The sequence below is a fragment of the Electrophorus electricus genome, chromosome 2 (assembly GCF_041902795.1).
Source record: "Electrophorus electricus isolate QZ-2024a chromosome 2, ASM4190279v1, whole genome shotgun sequence".
NCBI classification, from domain to species: Eukaryota; Metazoa; Chordata; class Actinopteri; order Gymnotiformes; family Gymnotidae; genus Electrophorus; species Electrophorus electricus.
In genome coordinates this window covers 35,621,735-35,644,047 of record NC_137498.1, presented here as the reverse complement: position 1 = coordinate 35,644,047, position 22,313 = coordinate 35,621,735, and the positions used below count along the sequence as shown (strand labels likewise).

Sequence of the window (22,313 nt, the reverse complement as noted above, 5' to 3'; positions counted from 1 at the left end):
GCATAAAAAATATGCACATCTTGTCCTTTTTGTTGTTCACCTCACTGTTGTCTTTGATGTTGTTGTTGCTATTATTGCTGTTGTGCTTCTTCCTCCTTTTCTTCTTCCTCTTCTTGGAATGATTTAGGCTTAGGTTTAAACCTGAGATCCCCCTGACAAATCTGTTGAGACGAGACCTCTGTCCTGTGGTTGTGAAAAGGTAGGCAAAGTATAGAGTTTTAAGGACAGTGTTTGGGAAAAAATGTGCAGGGTGTCTACAGAGAGGGGAAATTGTCCTCGGAGTGAACAAGTGTTACATGCAAAGAGGACGTGTCCCGCATGACAAATACGCCTGCAGGACAGCAAGGTTCAGCCAGACGCTTGGCCTCTCTGCTTCATGATTGATGGTGTTGATGTTCTAAATCGGCCTCAGATACGCCAAGTACAGGAATCATAATAACTGGTCTTTAGATTAAGGCTGTAGATAGCAGGGGAAGAGGGAGACAGATGGCGGGTTCCCAGAATGCAACAGTGTATGGGATGAAGTGCCAGCTGCAAGGTGCAGGCTGCATCACGTCAGCGTCTTTCCGATGTCTGAGTAATCCCTTCGTTAGACCTACGTAGTGAAGCATGCTAGGGGTCAAGATGGCAACTTCAGTGTCAGTAAGAGGTCAAAGTCTTACACTTGGCCTCCAAAGCTGGCTTCCACATCTGGACAGAACAATAAGGTCTCATAGCTGCTTAATAGATGATGATTGTATGCATAAACTCTTTGATCATACAGCTCACTGTGACTGCATCGATTTTATTGTAAACCTGAACTTCACAATAGTTTGTCTAAAATACACAAAAAGGAAAAAAAACAAAACAGTAAGTAGAGCCTTACTAAACAGAGCAACTCTTCAGATAACAGTAGTGACATAGCACAAGGATTCAGTAAAGAACCATTTACATTCTTTTCATAATGTAGATTACATTTGACACTAAAGGTTCTTAAAACATTTGTCTTATTCAAGGAACCAGAGGCAGAAAGTTCAGGTTCAGAAAGTAAAAGTTCTGACCTGATTTTTGTGCCAATCACATTTATTTGCTAATTAACTCAAGCCAGCAAGTATATCTTATTAGTTATAACAACTGTGTGGTACAAAACCATGGCAGGTCTTAAACACATCTAAGGAACATATGACTAAATAAAGTGCAAGGGCAGCACACTAACCTTTATTTATTGCTTTGTTGACCTGATTCAGACTGCAGAGAACCCTATGAAGGTATTGCTCAGCCAGAACTATTCTTAGGTTTACTCATCCACCCCATCAAAGTCAATATAACCTAATAATATTTATAAACTAATCATTGTACATTTAGGCATTGGCATATACAATATTATTTTTGCTTGAACCCATGCGCTTGTATTTTGCATGATACATCATGAATCAACATTGCAAAATGGCATTAAAATGAAACTACTGTTATAATGTTATGAGATTGAGAGGGTAAGAGAGAGAGAGAGAGAGAGAGAGAGAGAGAGAGAGAGAGAGAGAGAGAGAGAGAGAGAGAGAGAGAGCAATTAGTTAAAAAAGCACATACCCACATGATATTTGTCAGCCCATTATATAGACGATCATTTTGGAAGCCAAAAATGACCACTCATATTGTAGTGTGCAGGTATTTCACAGGCTTTCAACTCTGTTCAAGAGACTTTAAAGAGTTTGCAATTATTAAACTTTGTACTGACCCTGCAGTTAAATGCTTGTGCTTGTCCATTACGTGGCAATCTAACATCCAAGATAATGGGCATTTTTCAGAAGAGTCAGAAGTCAAACCGTACACTACATGAAAAGCCATGTTAAGAGGCTGGCAATCTGTATAATTAAATAAAACCCAACCGAGTGTGTACACTAGAATGAAACAGAGGGTTACTACATTTTAAATATGATGTTGGGCTTCACCAGTGTGCTTATGTTTGACAGCACTGAATGACATACTGTTTAAAAGTCTGGGCACTACCTAGTGCAGGAACCTAAACAATCACAGCCATAATGACTTATGTCTTAGCCGTAATGACTTATGTCTTTTCATTTTTAAATAAATCTTAAAAACTGCATTGCATAAAACTATGCATGTAATAAATACAATCATCTATCAAGCAAAATGCCAAACTAGCCAACTCAAGTTGTCATTTGGTATTTGTTGTATATGAGTAACAAATGATCCTTCAAAAAAATTAAGTCTTCTAATAGCTTTTACCCGTTTACAAGTTTTTATACTAATTATCTTTATTAGCACTTGTAAAAGCCCTGTGTGCTCTGAGAAGGCCGTAGTTATTTAGAGATAATGGCCGTGCAGCCTCTTCTGTCTGGCCTGTTGACGTGCTGATGTCTTACTTGCCCGAGGCCTGCTAGATTGCTGTCCATGAAGCACTTTCATTGTTTACCACAGCGTCCCCCTTCTGACTACTCCCCTTTGCCCCTTCCTCTGAGTGTGAGACAGCGCAGTTCTCTGACTGCATGATCCCCCATGTGCGGCAGTGAAATGCAGACACCCCTGACCTGGCTCTGTTTTCGCCAGGCTTGGGTCCATGCATATAATTTTCTCCTGGCTGTCTCCAGACCCAGGATTCTTTGGCAATTTTGGTCACTTTTCTCTCTTTGTTGCCCATTGGGCAACTCATCCAGCATGGCCTGTACGTGGCTTGCATGCAAGGAGAGAGCTGAACCTCGACCTCCTCTTGATCACATGCAGACACACAGCACTGCGAGCTTTTACATTTACACAACACCACCAGGTTTTTGTATGAAAAACTCCTTATTTCTCATTTCTCTCATTCTGGCACATGTTGCATCCTTCCATCCTTAATGCATGGCTCAAACGATTTCAAAAATAAAACCAACACCTTGTTTTTCCTATTCCTATAATTTATTTATAAAATAAACTGTGATAATAAGTTTGACTTTTTGTTGGATTGAAAAAGTCGCTGAGCAGCATCTGGTTGGGTAAGGACACACAATAACGCACTCTTCATGTGTCTGGTAGTGAGGACACCAAGGCATTAGATCCTTTCCGTGTTAAAATGTGTCACTAAATGCCATCAGCCATTCCACCAAGGACCACATACGTTGGAACTAATCTATACCATAACTTATCAACATGTGTAGCCTATTAATGGAGTCTGTGGAGAACACCACAGAGACACCCAGGCACTGTCCTTTCTGGTGGCGGGAGCAAATCTGTTTAGGATTAGTGAAGAAACAGTGTGGGTGACACGGAGCCAGCCAAAATTCCAGCTCTGGAGGCAAAACCCCAAATAAGCAACTGCAGAATTTGTTGACATTGCTGTGTGGAGTCCTACTACCATTTCTCTTAGAAATCACTTACAACAGGTTGACATGGATATTTGTTATCATTTGCATCATCTGTTTCTCTTTTATTGGTTCAAGTTTGGATAATTTTTTAGTTGAACCTATGAAATAAAGCTGTGTTTTTTTAATCCAGACTGGCAAATCAGTTTAGTATTCTGCCTAAAACTATCCAAGATGTACATGTCAGAACGAAGACAATAAACAATTGAATATATGACTCAAATAGGCATTGTCTGATGTCTCACTGGATGCATTGTCCGTTCATGACAAGCAAGAGTGGTGCAGGCATTATTTCAGACACATGAAAGGCAGAGTCAAACTTCCCCTCTCTAATGTCATTTTTAGATCCAGGGCTGAGAGGGAGGTCAAGGGGGAGCCTCGTGCTGCTCTCTGAGGACTCTTCCATTCACCTCGTGTCCGCCCGCCTCCTCGACTGTCACCTCCTGGCTTTGTCATGCCATCCGTGCACACCCCTCCCACCGCTCTTGGGCTCCCTCATGCTTTCTTTTCTTCTCCTGCTCGCACTGACAGCTCCTTTCATCCATTGTCCTCCGCTGTGCCTTCAGTTCCGACACTCCTACCCCAGAAGCTCTGTGCTCACCCATTAGCTAGTATTTGGGAAGCTCTTTATGACCAAAGTGATGGAGAGGACTGGTGTGGTCCTGTTATGAGACACTGTCTCCTTCTTGGCATGAGGGATCCAGGTGCTGTTGTGGTAATGCATCATGTCACAGCAGACATTCCATGTTCAACAGAAATTTGATTAGCAATTAGTACTGAGAGTGGGACAAGAAGGGGTGGGTTTGGGGGACTTGAGCAAGTGTCTAAGGCTTGATACAGGTGGGTGCATGGGGGCGGGAGGACAGGGGCTTGATTACATTCTCTTGCAAAGGCCACCTCCAGAACCAGATCCTGCATACTAACTTATTGCCCGTTTCCTCAGCGCCTGGTGTGGCCTGCTTGTTAATGCTAATGGATCAGCTCAGCGCTGCTCTGGCCCATGTTGACAGATGCCCTGTCAGGCCTGCACATGTGAGAGAGGCATTTCCAGCCACAGGTGGCTGTGTATGCTCACCGTAGCACAGCCGCACAGGCTGTCTCTCTCTCTCCTGCCACTGGCAAGAGCCTCCAAAGCACTCCTGTGGGAGAGACTACACAGCCTTTAATGCATATGCAGTGTGCTTAAATATGCTCCAAACCTGCTCTCAGCTAACACGTAATCCCCCTGGAAAACACACACACATAGACACAACCCTCCACCCGCTGCGTTGTTATTTTTGGCTCTCCTTGGGACATATGTCATTGGGGAGAACGTGCAACACATGGTTAATTAAGCTACCTCAAAGTAGGCACAGAGAGGGATATTTATTAGGGCTGTTCAGAACTGGCTTGTCATGAATGCATGTCCAGCCACCACAACAAAGTGTTGGCAGGCAAGTGAGCAGTAGGAGTAATGTCACCTGCCTGATTCATCACTGCAAACGTTCACACAAAAGGGGTTTCCTTCTCCATCTTATGTTGTCAGTATTTATTTGTAGTAATCAAGTCAACAGAGTAGCATTTGTCCTCTAGCACTTGCTGTCCAGTTTCCTATAAGAAACAAATTACATTTGTGTTTACTATATCTGCTAATGTGTGATAATTTATTGGGCCCATTTTTTAGATGGTTATATAAGTGGCAGCTTGTTTGATTTTAGGCTGAAAGCTAATTAATCATAGTCCCAGAAAGGTCCCTTGTTTGGGCTTTGCTTCACAATGCGTCTGAATAATTCAGTGCACTGATAAGTCCTGCCTTCCTCAATCACAAAAGTAGTAATTATCACACACATTATAAATATTTCACCTTGTACAGTATCGATACTTCATGATGAGTTTAACACCAAATTAGTATGGCCGCATTTCCACCAATCACCCCTCCCGTTACTCCACCCCCATCCAATGGGCCATCCTCTTCCTGGATGTGTAAGCTGTGGGCAGGCTGCTGGGGCTGGACGGAAGAGGCGTGTGATAGACATTAGCCAGGGAAAGAAGTCCAGATCATTATGTTTAAGAGCTTTGCAATGCTCATTAACAGCTTTGCACCATGCAGCCCTGAAAGGGGCTCTGGGCTCCTGCAGCCTCTGGCTCACCTCTCCTCCAGGCTCTCCTCCCACCTCCCTGCAGTCACACTCCATCCCTGACAGCACTGCAGCCCCCCACTCAGCCAGGCTACGCAGCCTGCTCCTTTCTCCTCGTTGTACCCTTATCGCTTTACTGGGAGCTTGTGCAACTACAGTTATGGTCGTCTTAAAAGGAAACCATTTCCAATAGGCAGTGACTAGTAAATAGCTCATTTGCTTTTTTAATCTGAGCATTTTACAAGGGCACTGATAGACAAACGGAGTGCATGCAAAATGGGCACCATTGTCAGGCTCTTGATTGAGTGCCACAATGCCCAGATATTATGCAGATGCATTTTTACTTCCATAATGTGGATTGGACAGCTCACTTTTGTTATGTTCATTAGGATATTTAAACCCACTAAGAAAAACAAGTTATGACTTACTTAGCACAATTAATCACTGAACACCTTCAAGCTAATGTTTAAAATTTCATATATCAGTACAACCCCAATTCATCACAGTATTCATTAGTGTAGAAGAGAATCTTGCATTTGCTAATTAAATGCTTTAAATATTTGAACATGGCCAAAAAGAACTAAGAACTAAGGTCCCTGTTTATGTTTTCACCCCCTTTATGTAGCCCATACTCTGAAATTTGGCCAGGTAGACTGACTTTTTTCACATATGATCCTCTGATTTTTAAATAGTCAGAATTAGTTTTCATTCACATCCCCAGTTCATTTGTCGACAGTATTGATTCTTGACTGTGGAGAAGTCTGATTTTGAGCTGCTGTGTGCTGATCCCTTCCAGTCTCCACAATGATAGGTCAGCATGATAAAAACAGCATGTTCACTTCAGGTTGAATTAGCATAAGCAATACTTTCAAGGCAACACTTTTAGCAATAGCAACCCACTGCTCTGTATGTGTGTTTTAAGGGACAAAATTGAGTTTGTGGTTGTTGCCAGAGTGTGTGTGACATGAGAAATGAGGGTTTGACCAAATCATAATGCTGACCTGCCTGCTAATCACTAACTGCAAGCCAGCCCTTGATAGTTGGTTTATTTATGTGTCCAGAAAATCACTGTTGAGCTCTTCTCATTGTTTTTGTTGATTAAAGCTCGACTTGATCCTTTAGTGGAAGCCTGTTGCTTGTAGTAGTGAAACAGCAGCTTGATATTTACCTTGTTCTACCTTATCTCTGAACTATTCTTTCACTGAATGAGTTTATGATTCTGCATTATTGGAATGATGCCTATACTAAATGTAGGTAGAAATGTGCTTTTTGTTTCTCAGAGTCATTGTAGAGTAACACTACATCTGTTACATTTATAATCCAGATGAAAATTAAACGATAATTTTGCAGATGATGTAAATTAAGTCTTTCTGGTGATTAATATCAAGAATGAAACATGACATGAACACAAAATGTTTATTTTGCACAGAAGCCCAGTAAAAGTATTATTGGACTATCCAAGTTGACAAATTGCAAGGAGCATGTGTTTGTTTTGGCGTGTGTGGCTTGTTCCCATCTCCAGCAGCTGTAGACTACCAGGCTACAGGCAGCCACTTATTGACTGAGTCCCTTAGTACGAGAAAGGGAAGAAATGGCTTCGTATTATAACTGTATGGTAGAAAAAAAAATGTTGGCAGCAATTTTTGTACAGCACACTTTAAATAAAAATGAAAGTAAGAAAAAAGATTTATCCTGGTCAACTCATAAACCACACTTTATTTAGACTGGCTGGCTCCCATGATTTGTTCATAGGGTTTTTTGTCTCACTGAAATATGTTCCAGCATTTTCAGTGGGGGTAAGGGAGGGGTGTAAGAGGTTGGATGAGCTGTTGCCAGGTGTTGTTGCCATGGCATTCCATTAGGTGAATCCACATTGCCCTCATCAGTAGCCATATGGCAGAGCATGGTGTGCAGGGGGATTGATAGTGCCTTAGCAGAAATATTTGGAGTTGTTTAATCTCTTAGGGGTATAATCATCAGCTGATTATTTAGCTAAAATTGTTGCATCAAAGACAAATTGAAATCCTGTTGTATGTAGTCAATAATTCTTATTATTATTCTCTAGTTCACCACAATTACAACAGAGTAAATGACACTGCATAGACCTGATTAAAATGTTTATTCAAATTAATTTTAGGACGCATTTTACATAGTACAAGTACATACATGTTACATAAATACATGAGAGCTTCATTGTATATTGGCCTTGCTAATCTCATGCATGCAGTGTTGATTTACAAATAACCACATCAACAAGAAGCAAGGCTTAGAAACTGTTGCCATGAGCAACATTGTTGAACTCCACCCCTTCTGGCTCCTCAACAGAGATGACAAGCCCATCATGCTGAAAGCTCTCTCCAGCACCACGATGCCAAGCAGTGCCCCTGCATGACCCTCTTCTGACTGATCTCTCATTACCTTTTAATGTATTCCTGGGGCTTTCTTGTGATGAGAGAGCCCAGTGAGCTGCTCCATGCCTTGGAGCATACAATCTGCACTTCATTGCTACGAACAACAGCTTCTGATGGGCTTAGCTGGCGGGTGCTCTGGGGCGGATGCTTCTGAATTTCCTGCAATGTGACAGAAAAAGAGAGAGGGAGAAAGAGGGAGAGAGAGACAGAGAGAGAAAGAGAGAGAGAGAAAAAAGAGTGTTGGTGCATCAGTGGGACACCTCTGCGACTCTGGGATACGCTATCATTATGTGTGTTGGCAATCATGAGAGCTGAATTTCATCTCAGGGAATGAGGGAGCCAGTGTCACGTTGGGAGCGCTCTGAAATGCATTCACTGTCATAGATGCGATCTGTTTACCGCAGTGGGAGGCAAGCATGAGTAAGGGGGCCTCACAGGCAAAATGCACTACACAGTAAAATGAGCCAAATACATACATTAAGACTTTGTGTGCTCTACCAGCAGAAAATAAGAAGTTAATTTCAATATAAATGGAACCGGGAACATTTATTTAGATCCACTTTGATTGTCACTTTTCAAGCCTTAAAAATACCCAGAAAGCTAGTTTTGTGGGCTTGCTCTGAAGTCAATGCTAATTTCATCCGTTGCTAAGGCGACACATTGGGGAGCCTTGATTTCCTTCCACTGGTCATCGTGCTTTCCTCTTTGAAAAGACTTCTCCTCAGACAGCTCTCTCAGTCCTTGAAATATCTCTCAATGTTGAGCAATCACCAATAGAAGAACATCTCAAATCAGGCTCCCTAGTGGCAAAGGAACAACAATGATGTACAGTATTCATTTTCACTGATAAAAAAACATCTTACTGAGTGCCTTTGAGTGGTAATTTCTCTGAGCACCATATTGTGACTGTGTCAGAGATACTTACTTACAGGATTTCAGACTACAAGCAAATCAGCCTTGCTGCCTCGCTTGGAATGATATCATTCCTCCGACTAAATATAAAGCTCAGAAGGCCATCACTGAAAAAGCCATTCCAAACACAACTTGCCACAGTGTCACTCTAAAACATATAGCATTTCAAGCTGTCAGCCACCTGGTCGAAATCATAGATGCATGCAGCTTTTTCTTACTCTGTAAATGACCCCTCTCGGTCTCCACACAGCCCTCTTTGACTGACACTTCATACCAGTTAACTGGCGGCACTGAATCACAGGTGGTCTGACCAACATGTGGTTACCTCCACAGCCCGGCACACTCACCCACTCTAAAATCATCCAGGCTACTGTAGGCCAAAACAGCTAGATATCACTTACAGATATCTTTGCCATGGCATTGGTGACTATACTTCAAATTTACAATAAAAGCATTTATAGTTCTTTATAATATTTGCATATGAATAGTGCTGTATATTATATAACATATTCATATAACATATTCATATGCTGAAACAATTTAAACACTGCAAAGAATTTATAGAGCAATGCTAAATTACTAATCATGATTAAGAAGTATGTATATTTAAAAATACAAAGGTGTTTAGGTGACATATAATGCTTTAATTGATAGTCATATTTATGGTACTCATAACAGCATATTTGATATTGTCAGCCTATCCAATTTAGCTAACTGGATAGGCTGACAATAAATAATAATTGGAAAAACATGCAAGAAGGTTTTCATCCACTAATTTTCAATCAACGTCTTATACTCTTATATGTATATTTGGAGACATTAGTCATCTCTTGTTCAGATGCAAGCGAGTAAATAAGATGAATGTGTGCAGAGAGGTGCATGGGTAAGGAGAAAAAGTCTGAGATGACATGGAGTTTAGTGCTGAATCCTTTTAGCAGACCACTGACACATGAATGAGGGGCAAGAGCTGGAGAGAAAGGAAAAAAAGTAGACAACCAATTTAGGAGTAACGCAACTAAAAACAGACAAGTGTAATTTCATCCATCTGGACAGATGTGTAAAAGTGCTCCTCAGAACATTCCCTATGATTCCCTCTGATTGATCTTCCCCCGGACTGAAACACCTATTATTAGCCACGAGCCTAATAGCACCAGGATGGCTTGCTGCTCTCCCAGAGGCCAATTCCCCGGTCATTTCTTACTCACTGCAGCTGTAGAATCCGACCGGCAGCGGGGAGGAGGGGGTGGGAGACATAGATGAACGTCACTGTCAGTGAGGTGGGTGGATGTGTGCTGGTGATGAAGCCATCATATTCAGTCAATAGAATTCTAAAATGTTTCTTCTCAGACAGATGTGGTGGCATCGTTTTATGTAGGCTTTTGTGAGCAGTTACAATGTGTAAATACTTTGTTATTAAAAGTCATAGGCCAATGACATGAATTTGCTAAATGTCTTGTCTTGTCATATTTTTAAAATAAGCATGTCAGGCAACATGCAAGAGTACATCTATGCAGCACCCACACAAGCTTGCCCCTAAAGAATTTGAAGAATTTTGAATTTTATTCAAAAAGCACTACCATTTCATCCATGGAACACGTAGATTTGGTGGCTTGGTGAATTCTCCTGTAGTTTAATACACAACTGCGAGTGCAACCTCAGAACCTGTGATGCATCAAAGCTTAAGCCCTAGAGCTAGACCACTGAATTTATTTTGAAGTGGTTCTCCATCACCTGTGACAACAGTTGAAAGATATCTTCTGTAGGACTGTACATAAACACAAATCTGACTAAGGAACAAACCACAAAGAGAGATAAGGCACAGCAATCCATAGACCTTTGTGGTTTTGACCCCCTTTTTTAAAAATTCTTGGAATAGCAGTCAACTAGTCAAGAAATGCATGTGGTCCATAGTGACAGACAGATCTCCACTCACTTTATGCCACTCTAGCCACATGTCCACAGTGTACTGTGATCAAATCTAATCTATTTCGATCCAGAATAAGACCCGCATAACGCTTCTTTTGACCTCCATCACCACTCCTCCATCCAGCTGCGACTGCAGCACTCTACCTTCAAAATCACACACACACAGCATGCACATACACAAACACACTTGCAGATGAAATGTATACCCAGATACTCAAGCAGGCGAATGTGCTTGTCTCATTATGCTGATGTAGCTGCAGCATTGGTTTATCCTACACTGTGAGCAAAGCTAGATGTTGTTCCTTGGCTACAAGTCACATCTTGGAAAATCTCTTTGCCTTGTTTTCATTATTTATATGAACACCCTCTCCTTGTATTGATTGAATAAGCTCTTTAGTGGATGCATTTCCAAGGGTGGTTATCAGTGTGATTGCTTGCTTGCATTTTGGTGAAATGGACACAGCCTAAAACCCTTGAATTGAAATGGCATTTAAGGCTAATGAAAATAAGAGCTTCGGCACATTTGTTTGAAAAGCACTAATAAATGTGAAATGATATGCCTTATAACAGTTATCTCACCAAATGACCATCTAAATTGTATCATCTAATTTGTGAAAATATTTAAACCATAGATTAGTATCCAGCATTTTCATATTACCCCTCCCTAGTCTTCTCTTATGCTAGGATCTTGAGATTTGTGTAATGATATGTTTTAGGTTATGTTGACTAATTCACAAAAAAACTTTCACACCACAGAGGGAAACGAACAAGCAATCTTAATAAATCCAGACCTAAGTATCATGTACCAGGTCTTACTTATTTACTACTTACATTTTATTTACTTTTGCTAAGGTCAGTCGATCAGAGCCTTATATTTTGGATTTAGTAAGTTATACTAAAAGTAGTATAACTAATTAAGCTATTGAACTACAAATATCTTGGCTAGTGTCATTTTTGCTTTATCTACATCATAATTTTATCAACAAGATGTGAAAACATCTTGGCAGATTACATATATGTACATGTAACACTGTGATTAAAGCAGGCCTGAAAAATCTAAAGGCATGGGAATCAAATACAAAAATCATGGCTTTAGAAATATTAGTTCCTTGTGTAACAGGCTTTTATTTGAAAAAAACTGTCATTCCTCACCTTTCATCTAAAATGCTTCACTGACACAGCCAAAACAATCAAGAAACTATATGTTTCATTTGTATCTTTGCTTATCTAACTCTGGAGTGGGTGTCTTATTAGTGTCTGTACCTTAGTATTTATGATCATAAAGTCCTCAGCAGTCGCCTGGGAAATAGCGACTTGTTCATGAGATCCCTGGAAATAGAATGAATTCAGAAGGCACGAAGCGGTACACCAGGTGTGACTTGTTTTTTCGCATTTTTCCGCCTCATCGAACACGCCGGTCTTGAGTTTCAAGAGTACGATTGTTCTGTGCTCTTCATTGTTTGTGTTTTTGCCTTATTAAGTCCCAGAAATTGAGGTGAGGGCAACGTCTTGTTCATTCACACGCAATTTGAGCCTAGCAAATACCTTTGTGTTCAGAAAAGAATAAGTTATATATACTGATTTGCAGGTGTTTCTTCAGGCTTACTATGATGAAACTGAAAAATTTAAGGACACCCACCAAAACTGTAGCACATCTGAGTCTTTGCAAATGACAAATTATAATAAAATCTATACAGTGTCAACTAAATAAATTCTAGATTTAAATTGTGAACTTAAATAACATGAGTTTTGTTCCTTAAATAAGATTGCCAGACATATATGATCATTTTCCCTTTTTTGGTATCAAAACTCTAACCAAGTAATGAATGCTTCTTGTGTTGACCAATCAAGCATTTAACAAGAAACCAATTTTGCCATCAATTAATAATTGCTGCGAAAAATCCAAGTGGCCATGGCCAAAAAACAACTGCTATAGACGAGTGGATGTTACACGAATTGACGACGGTGACAGTAGGTTTGTTAGTTGCCGGCTAGGGAAAATTACAAATCCAGAAATCTATTGCTAATAAGGGTTGCCCTCTAGGGCACGTGGACCGAAGCAAGCGTGAAGGAGGGTAATAGCTACCTGCCTATCTAAACCCTCATGATTTTTTTTTTGAAAGCAACGGGATTTCCCCTGAATAGTAAACGAGCGCCAGATTTCTCCCGTTTTTCAAGGTTAAAATAATTGGTACGTATCTTCGAACAGATGTCCACATGACAACATGCTTAATTACCAGATAAATCTTTATCCTACGATCCTATGGGTTTTCTAATTGTGTCCATTGTTTGTAGTCTAGTAAGCCTCATGACGAAGAAAGCATGCATAATAATAATAATAATAATAATAATAATAATCATAATAATAATAATAATCGACGACCGATATCAATAGCTACACAAGCTGCTCAAATGAAATTTGAAACTTTGCATTTCGCTTCTACTAATTTTATAGTTTATTAGAGGATGTTGTTTAAAATAATTTTTACCTGTATAACACCATGAAAAAATATTTTTATATTTCCTGCAAGAATCTACAGCAACTCTTACACGCGAATGTTTACCAAAACACACTTTGTACTCGACCAGTGCACGCCCAAATAACAATAAAGCATGTGTCTGTGATGACATGCAAACCCACTATTCACTCGGGTGTGTTTTCAAACTGTCAAAACACGCTGTAGCCTGACTAACTCCTCTTAGGGGCATTATACGTTAGCCAGAATTATTGCCAGCACTCTCTAGAGACATGCCATTTGTCACGGAAGTGATCAAATATGAAGTATACATTGACTACTTATACGCATTTTAAAAAACGTACCTCACTCATGTCTCACTTTTTAACAGGGGGGAGAATTTGGACACTTTAAATATTATGAACATTATATAACAAGTATGAAACAGCATCTTAATTGAGAAGCAACCAAAGATTGATAACACTCGTCTGTAAATAATAAACATATTGAAAACAAATAATCTCCTCTGACAAACATCATGGGGATATTCTATTTGCAAGTATTTTACTCAATGCCTCGGAACAGACGCAAACGAAAAATTACTAAATGAAAGGGGGCTCGGCGCAAAAAAAAAAAAAGGTATCTTTGTTTGTCCCCTTTTGTTTACCGCGGGGTTTTTTTTTTTGGTTTTTTTTTTTCATTTTACTAATTCATTTCAATGGCTTTCAAACTGGAAAATGGAAATGTTGCTCTTGCCCTCGATTTCAGCAGCCGCGTCCTGGCAACAGAGCAATTTTCTATCATCAAGGATAAACGGCATCGAACAGTACATTCGGATAAAAAAAAGCCTATGATTGCTAGCCTTCCTGTCTGTCATCTCTCTACAAAATCCTCTCCTCCAGACCTGAGCTGTGTGCTGTCAGACCTAATAATGCCTTCTATTAAGTCGAAAAAGAACCCCGAAAAATCCCAATGTTCTCATTTGTTCAACATTCTCAAAAGATAAAAGATATTTCAGCAGATTCGCCTTAATTCAGATGAACGAGAAATAACGCTTAGGTAGGCCTTCAGTGCAGTGAAGTTTTGCATTGAATATAATGAACGTAATGTGCCATTTCTTTTTCATCGAAGATCATTTAGATGAGAAGAAAAACATGTTTGCTAACTCCACTGGAAACGTCAAAGCAAGTCCTATGTGCTGTTGAAATCTCAAACATATAGAATAATATAAACTGGGAATGAATGATAATACAGGCCATGGCATGCTACTGACCACTTACAATTTTGATTCGTTATGCAATAGATACCCATAACGTGAATCGCTAAGTGACTTTATAAAGGACTGAAAATATGAGAAATGTAAATATGAATGAATGAATGAATAAATAAATAAATAAATAAACAAATAAATAAATAAATAAATAAATAAAACCTTTCCATTGTCGTGCATTAAAATATATGTATACTTAATGTCGAAAGTGCAGCTTTAGCGTCTAAAAAGGCTATTTGACCTGAGCTCAATCTCGTTTGTGATTGTCATTAGAGACCTAATTCGCCTTGCGCGAGCCTCCCCTTCCGTCTTCTTCACTCAACGCACGCGTGTTTACGTGCGGCGAATGAATTTTCGCGTCAGACTACAGAAGGCAAATGTAAATTAGGATAACTGTTGTAATTATGCTTTTTTATTATTATTTAGGGATACTATACGTTGAAGGGTTGAATTGTCAGGGAGCACAGTTTTATTACTGGCCAGTATTCCATGATTTAATTATTTCATTAATAAAATCTTGATTCAGTTAATTGGTTTGAGAAAATATATACACAGGAACTTAGCTCATGTAAACAGCAGCAGCATATTACTGACCTACCTTGTAGGGTATATATTTTGCTGTACTGATACGAGATGCCCAGCCTACCTGGTCACACAAGCAATTAGTCTTTTTACTGGACATCTAATTCTACGAACAAGAGCCTTATTTAAAATATTTCAAATATATATTTATCCACTTTTATTAATATAGCATGTGTATTATCACAAGCAGTAGAAACGTTTCAGCTTGCGATGGGCGGGGTCAGTTGGATGTTACGACAGATTCTGGATGCTGTTCCCCTTATTTGTGTTATGGTGACCCTTTACAGAATTCCGACAGCTGCGCATGTTATCCATCTGCTTACATTTTTCCTTGCCACTTCCTTCTTGCTGTAGTACTGGAAATTCATGGATGCTTGCATGCGCATATACCGGCGATGGGTTTGAACTCTAAAGAGGCACATATTAGCTAACCGTTTCTGTTACACCCACAAGTCACGATTGCCCGAAGCTCTCTTGAAACAGCGCGCAAAAAAAACCATATCCAGTCTATCCATGCTAACAAATGAGTAGCTTTTAGGGCAAACATCCAAGCCATTTTAAGGAAAATTAATGTTTCGAACAAGCTGTGGGTTAAGATTCAGACATGATTATCATAGGCTACGTAGCTTAGATAATGTAGGCCTATTAAATGCAGAGACACACAAGTGCGAGTGCGCACACACGCACGCCCAAGTACAGAGAAATGTCTGTCCTCTCGCGTCTTCTTCTTCTTCTTCTTCTTCTTCTTCTTCTTCTTCTTCTTCTTATTATTATTATTATTATTATTATTATTATTATTATTATTATTATTATTATCTGCTGTTGTTATTGTTGCTAATGTGGTTGTTGTTTTTATTGGTGGTTGTCATGTTGCTGCTGTTGTTATTATTCGTATTTATTTTTGGAGTAGATACGCTACATTGACAGAAAATATGAAGATTTAAGCCAGAACACTCTTTTACCTAATATTGCTTTCCATTTCATTAATGGCCTATGTCACGAAGCACAAAAAAACATCAGGAAACTGTGACCTGAATGAACTAGTAACAAAGTGAAACTGCTTAAAACCGAATCTACCACGGTCTAATAGGTGGATTTTCATTTTCTACATTTCAGAAATTTTCTGGAGTTATTTATTTACGGCTATTACTTCTACACATATTTAGTTTCGAAGGTCAAACATTAGTCAAATAGCTTACATTCTAGGTTGTTAAAGCCTAGCATATATTAATTAAACATTCATCAGTTTAGTTTAGCCGCACTGTTTTCCCATATGTGTTATTTTATTAAAGCAAAGTTATGTGTCTTCTGCAGCAATTCCACTTCTGTGAACCGAAAAACGATATGGGTTTCTACTATACAATTTCATGCAAACTACAAGGCTATACAGCTGTTGGCTAATTGAAACAGCTTTGTGTGTTTTCTATCTGACATTGGAAATAATGTGCAACACGTTTAAAGCAAGCTTCCTTTACATCACACCTGACAAGGTGTTCTTCTTGGAACGCTTGTCTGCAGAATATCTTTCGCAGAATACACATGTAAATATAAAAGCAACGATAATAAGCTAATAAATGTAGAGTGTCTCGAACTATTAAACCTTTAAAGTACATGCAAGAAGGCAGAATTGAAAGTAGAGTTTGTTCCATTCAAAGTCGTTTAGACAATAGGCCTATATGGATCTGGTTTCGCTCTCGCGTGCTTGACAGAATCATGAAACCGGTTCATTCATGCCTAACAGAGGCTAGTGAGCCATAGGTTCTAAAAAAAAATCAATCATATATCAGCTGGTTAGGGTAATATACAACAAGCAAAGCAATTACATCAACCAAAACTTTCAAATCATTAATGTCTACATTTAATTTACAAATCATATACACGTTTTCCCTTACCTGCAGAAATGTATAGAGATTATTCCAGCTATGTTTTGTGCAAGTTGTATTCACCAGAAATCCAACAATACAAGTGTTACTACGACCAACTACCCCTGTGTCTCTGCTAGCCCGACAGTGGAGAATGGTTATCCAGGCCGGCTGTGCACTTTTAAATCCTGCAAAGTAAATAACAACCCTGGCAATAATGGCAAGGTACCCAGTTCTTGTTACAGAAAGGGAGAAAATTGAAACTAAACGCTGCATTTAGACTACCATTTTTGATAAGAGGATAATTGAGGCACACTGGCGTATAATTAGAGGATAATTTATGCTATATCCACTTTTATTCTACCTCCAAAAATAAACTTCGTCCATAATCATTACAGACGAATTGTTCTTAATTTTATTGAAGTAAATTGAATACAGTGTAACGGGCAATCAAACAGGATTTGGATGTAACCGATTGCGACTATAATTGCGTTTTCACCACCATTTAAAGCAGACGAATGCTATAATATGAAATAACGTGTTGACCACAAAAATAAAAATAATTTGTGATGAAAATTAAAACAGGGGTGTATTGTATATTTACAGCGCGGTTTATAATGTGATCGAGATTTGCCAAACCACTAACTGCACGTGTAATTTGCATATATTTTCAACTGTAACGAGCTTCTGATTGCAACTGGGAAACGCTGTCAGTTACCCGGGACATCCAATGACAGAACGTTGGATTATAACTTACTTAATTACGGCATAGCTGCCATGGTTCGAATAATTACGATGTTAATAGGTTTATGCGAATAAATTATCAAACTGTTCGGATTACTTTCTTAATAACCTATAGTATTCGTAGGACTTTGAACGACTACACAATTCGTGAAATTATAGTGGCAACTTTAATACTGTTCTAACATAACCTAAATATCACCTCTCTGTGCCGTTAGCGCAGCCTAATCAATTTACCAAATTTAGACGGTGCTGGTCTTTGATTGTTTTTTCCGAAGGTTCCATTTAAGATCTCCTGGCACTAAAACCATATTTTCAAGTTTTGCGAATATCGTAGGGATATCCCACAATTATTATCCTGCACATAGTTATGGCTTCAGTGGGATCTGTTAAGATAGGTTAACTCGCTGTAAAGTCTCGGCTAAGCAGAGAACTGATGACGTTAGGTTGAATGACCAATAGGAAGGCGCTGCCCTTTGGAGACAAACCATTTTACTTGTAGTGTCTGCATCAAGTCTAGAAGCAAGGGCTCAAATTTAACAGAATCCACCTTAAAATCTCTGCCTTTACTCAAGCCCACCTTCCGCTATACCGCGTGAGAAAAACAGGAGGAAAAATTTCATTTTGGAGTAACGAGGCAATATTTCCTAAACAAGGAAAAAGGAGCACTACAAAGGCACCCAGTTGGACTTGAGAGACAGGGGGTAAGTACTCTCAAGGCAGAAAATTTGATGATGACCATGACTACGATGGCTGACGGTCTGGAGGCTCAGGACTCGTCGAAATCTGCTTTCATGGAGTTTGGTCAGCAGTCGCACTCACAACAGAGCTCCCCGTCGATGGCCGCCAGCCACTATCCACTTCACTGTCTTCATTCCGGGTCCCACGCTCACCAGCACGATAACTCTCCGTATTCCGGTACAAATTCCTACAACAGGTCGCTACCGTACTCATATATGAGCCATCCTCACCACAGCCCATACCTACCGTCCTACCACAGTAACACCGCCGGTGCACAGACAAGGTTAGACGCCACAGGTAAGCGGAATTTAAATTCCTATGGACACGAGACCATATTTGTTTTCATTGTTTAATTAGGCAAAAAAATCTTGCGCCGTTAGCGCAAGCGTTTAGTTAAGTGGGTTGTTTACGACACAAATTAAATCCGTACGCTTACTGAGAGCATAAATTAGATTAACGACATTCTGTGCTCTTATTTAAGGCATCTTGCGCTTTGGAGAGCGCCTTTTGTTCCTTTGTCCATTTTTTGCTGCAGAGCGATGGGGTTTAGTCTTCGTTTTCATGTCTGCTGTAATGACAGTCGTGGACTCTGAAATGGATTTAGTGTGTTAAACACTGGCGAATCTCCCCATCTCTGCGAATTATAATTAGCACCTACTTTACTCTGTCTTCTTAATGCCTTACATGCAGTTTCGTCAGTCTGAAAGAAGTTGTAAATGTAACTTTTCATGCATTCTTTTCATACATCAGAATTCAACAAAACATGCAATGTAGCATACTTTTTTTTAAATTTAAACTGGGTTAAAAATACGTTCTCAATTTCTATTTAAAACTTAGACTATTTAAAAATAATATATTCTCCTACCAACACAATATTTCCTTTTTCAGAACAGCAGAAGACAACAGTGATTGAAAATGGAGAGATACGTTTCAACGGAAAAGGCAAAAAGATTCGGAAGCCACGGACGATTTATTCCAGTTTGCAACTTCAGGCATTAAATCACCGATTCCAGCAAACTCAGTACCTCGCACTACCCGAGCGCGCAGAGCTGGCCGCTTCACTCGGGCTCACACAGACACAAGTAAGATATGACAGAGCTTACAATCGCAGAAAACTAATACCGAATATCTTACCATGTTTTTCGTCCTTAGGCTATTAAAGGACAGAATACATCGATGCAGAGCAACATCACATTTTGAAAAATGCCAGTGCAACCTTGATATTTATTTGTGTGTGTGTGTGTGTGTTTTCTGTCATTACACAGGACATTCTCTTTTCTGCCAGTGTGCTCTTATAAGCTCATGACTTTACGTCTAAACAAATGACTAATTTGTTTTATAATATGTATATTTCAGGTAAAGATTTGGTTTCAGAACAAGAGATCAAAGTTCAAGAAGTTGCTGAAACAGGGGAGCAACCCTCACGAGAGCGACCCTTTGCCGGTCTCCATTGCTCTCTCTCCGCGGTCTCCAGCAATCCCTCCAATATGGGATGTGTCTGCGTCCTCAAAAGGAGTGAACATGTCTGCTAACAGCTATATGCCTGGTTACTCACACTGGTACTCCTCGCCTCATCAGGACTCCATGCAGAGATAGGCTGCTAATTACGGCTAGGCCGGAGGCCTTGCTGACAATCCTTTAGTCCTACCTGCGCAGTGATGACCGTCAGCGTGATACACAATGCCACTGGTAATATACAGACGAGGACACTTTCTGTGGAAAGATTCTTTGATGGATAACAAAGATATCTCATGTGGCGCACGTGTGGCAATGGAACTAACTGTTCGAACTCAAATGGAATTGCTATTGTATCTGTTGACTTTTAACCAAACACATACATCACCAGCATGGGGCAGAAACGGAAACCGAAACATTCTGGCGCCTTTCACATATTCCATGGGTTACATTCAAAATGAACTTAAAAATTGCGTCTTTGCGTTATGATTACATGTTTTTCACCATGCAAAAGAAAGCAATTTGTATGTAAATATGTTGTTCAATTTTAGTTGTAAAATACTTTTTATGTTTTGTCATAAATGGAGTAAACCATGGCTTTAAACAATGCGCAATGGCCTTGATTTTTTTCGGTAAACCAATGGCGATAATTATGTGAAGGGATTGGGGGTACGTTAATTCGAGTTTCAGTTTAATTCTTAATATAGCCTATATTGTTAATCACGTCTCTATTAAACCATGAAAAAATGGTATATGTATGTATATATTTTTATTCTATTTATATGCATATCTATATATAGTTTATATCGTTATATTTAAAATAACATTTTGGGTTTTTTGCGGTATAGTGTATATTCGTGCAGTATAATACGATATAAATTTAAAGAAGTAACAAAGTAGCTTACCAGAGTTGATCGTCTCTCAACGAGTTTTTCCTATAAAATAGAACTGCATCTTGTCCATCTTGTCATTCTCTGCCTCAATCATTACAGTATTGACAAAATGTTTTTCCCCTCTCTCCCTGTCTTGATCTGCGAAATTCTGAATGCCATTCGCCACAGGATCGATCCTGAACAAAGCATCCAGCTGCAGTCTCGTTCAATATGAAGGAGATATTTGGGACAATTTATGGGTTTTATCCAAGTGAAGTTTTTTTTTTTCTATTCTCATAAATGCAGACATAATTAGGGTAATTTTTGATGTAGCCCGCTGATTACAGCGTTTTTACCGTCAAAGATAATTACCTGTAATTTTCTACCACTTTTAATACTGAAAGGCATCTTTATTTGGATTTGAGGTAGCAAAGACGAAACAAAAGACGAAATTATTCGGTTATTCATGTACAAATTGCTGAGAAGAGTGAACGCTTGGGATATTATCTGAAATTACAATGTTGAATAGGGAGAGGAGAAGCCCCTGCAGCTGTCAAACCGTGGATGCCCCAGCCGCACAAATGGAGCTTGATTTTTAAAATAATTTCTCTGATCAGCGGGTCGGGATGGTTGATTTAGATGTTTGATAGGCATATAGAAGCAGTTTTATGAATCCCGTAGCATTGCACTCTAGGCCCTATTTGTCCACGCATGGGTTTACGCAAGTTTACGCAAGTTGTGGCATAAAACATATAAGTAGCTACCATATAGCTAGTTCACATCGATGTAACTGGTATTAAAAATACAAGCCAATTTGAATACGTTGATTAATCAAGTGAGAAAGATAAACCTCAATATAGATAACTCTGCATCTAGACACATGGACACAGATTTAATGGTGAAGAGACGCAGGAGGTAGAACAAAGAGACAAGGAAAGGGAAAGCAAAAGGATAAAAGATAGTGTGTGTGTGTGTGTGTGTGTGTGTGTGTGTGTGTGTGTGTGTGTGTGTGTGTGTGTGTGTGCGCGTGTGTGTGCGTGTGTGTGTGTGTGTGTGTGTGTGTGTGTGTGTGTGTGTGTGAGACGGGGGGAGGGGGGAGTGTATACTAGGCTGTGCAATATTCCAACTAAGCTGCGAACTGATCATAACATTCATGCGTCATTTTTACAAAGCTTGTTCAGTTAGCCTATTTTACTTCACGGTTGATCATACGATGGCTATGTATGTAATAAAGAATAACAATTTTCTTCAGCGCTATGACCAAGTTTCAGACTCATCAGACTGTATTCTTCACTGAGTCACCTAACCCTGCAGCCGAAGGGAATACAAGACAATGCTTACCTTGAGTATTTTGCTAGCCATTGGAGAGAAGCTCTGGTTTCGTTACTGCACTGAATACGGACAGTCCTGTGTACTGCTTGTGGTTGAGTAAGCAAATCCAGGTGTGAAAGTGTTTGCACACCCCGACACCTCTTATATATTGCCTGCAAAATTAACCGTTATTACTGTCACTGTTTAGTGATGGTGAGCCAGAAAAAAAGCCTTCTGCAATCAAGAACCAAGCGCATCTTTGCAAATTATAGATAATTGTGAATGTCCAGATTATGATAATGGAACTCTAATCCTGGTG

At 39.5% G+C, this 22,313-nt stretch overlaps 1 protein-coding gene and 1 long non-coding RNA gene across 2 annotated transcripts; one reads left to right on the top strand and one right to left on the bottom strand.

The window, feature by feature from the left end:
- Positions 1-7,557: 7,557 nt before the first annotated feature.
- Positions 7,558-12,332, bottom strand: LOC118241891 (uncharacterized). Its single transcript, XR_014126706.1, has 2 exons — positions 11,968-12,332; positions 7,558-8,025 (listed from the first exon to the last, which is right to left on the bottom strand). It is a non-coding gene; the product is annotated as an uncharacterized LOC118241891 (long non-coding RNA).
- A 5,797-nt stretch (positions 12,333-18,129) lies between these two features.
- dlx6a (distal-less homeobox 6a) lies at positions 18,130-20,420 on the top strand. Its single transcript, XM_027012121.3, has 3 exons — positions 18,130-18,653; positions 19,245-19,438; positions 19,713-20,420. The coding sequence occupies exons 1-3, from the start codon at positions 18,347-18,349 to the stop codon at positions 19,950-19,952; spliced, it is 741 nt and encodes a 246-aa protein (XP_026867922.1). The 5' UTR covers positions 18,130-18,346; the 3' UTR covers positions 19,953-20,420.
- The last annotated feature ends 1,893 nt before the right edge of the window (positions 20,421-22,313 follow it).

Coding starts and splice junctions, on each gene's coding strand:
- dlx6a (XM_027012121.3), top strand. CDS start 18,347: ATGATGACCATGACTACGATGGCTGACGGTCTGGAGGCTCAGGACTCG. Junction 18,654..19,244: donor GACAAGGTTAGACGCCACAG/GTAAGCGGAATT, acceptor TTCCTTTTTCAG/AACAGCAGAAGACAACAGTG. Junction 19,439..19,712: donor TCGGGCTCACACAGACACAA/GTAAGATATGAC, acceptor TGTATATTTCAG/GTAAAGATTTGGTTTCAGAA.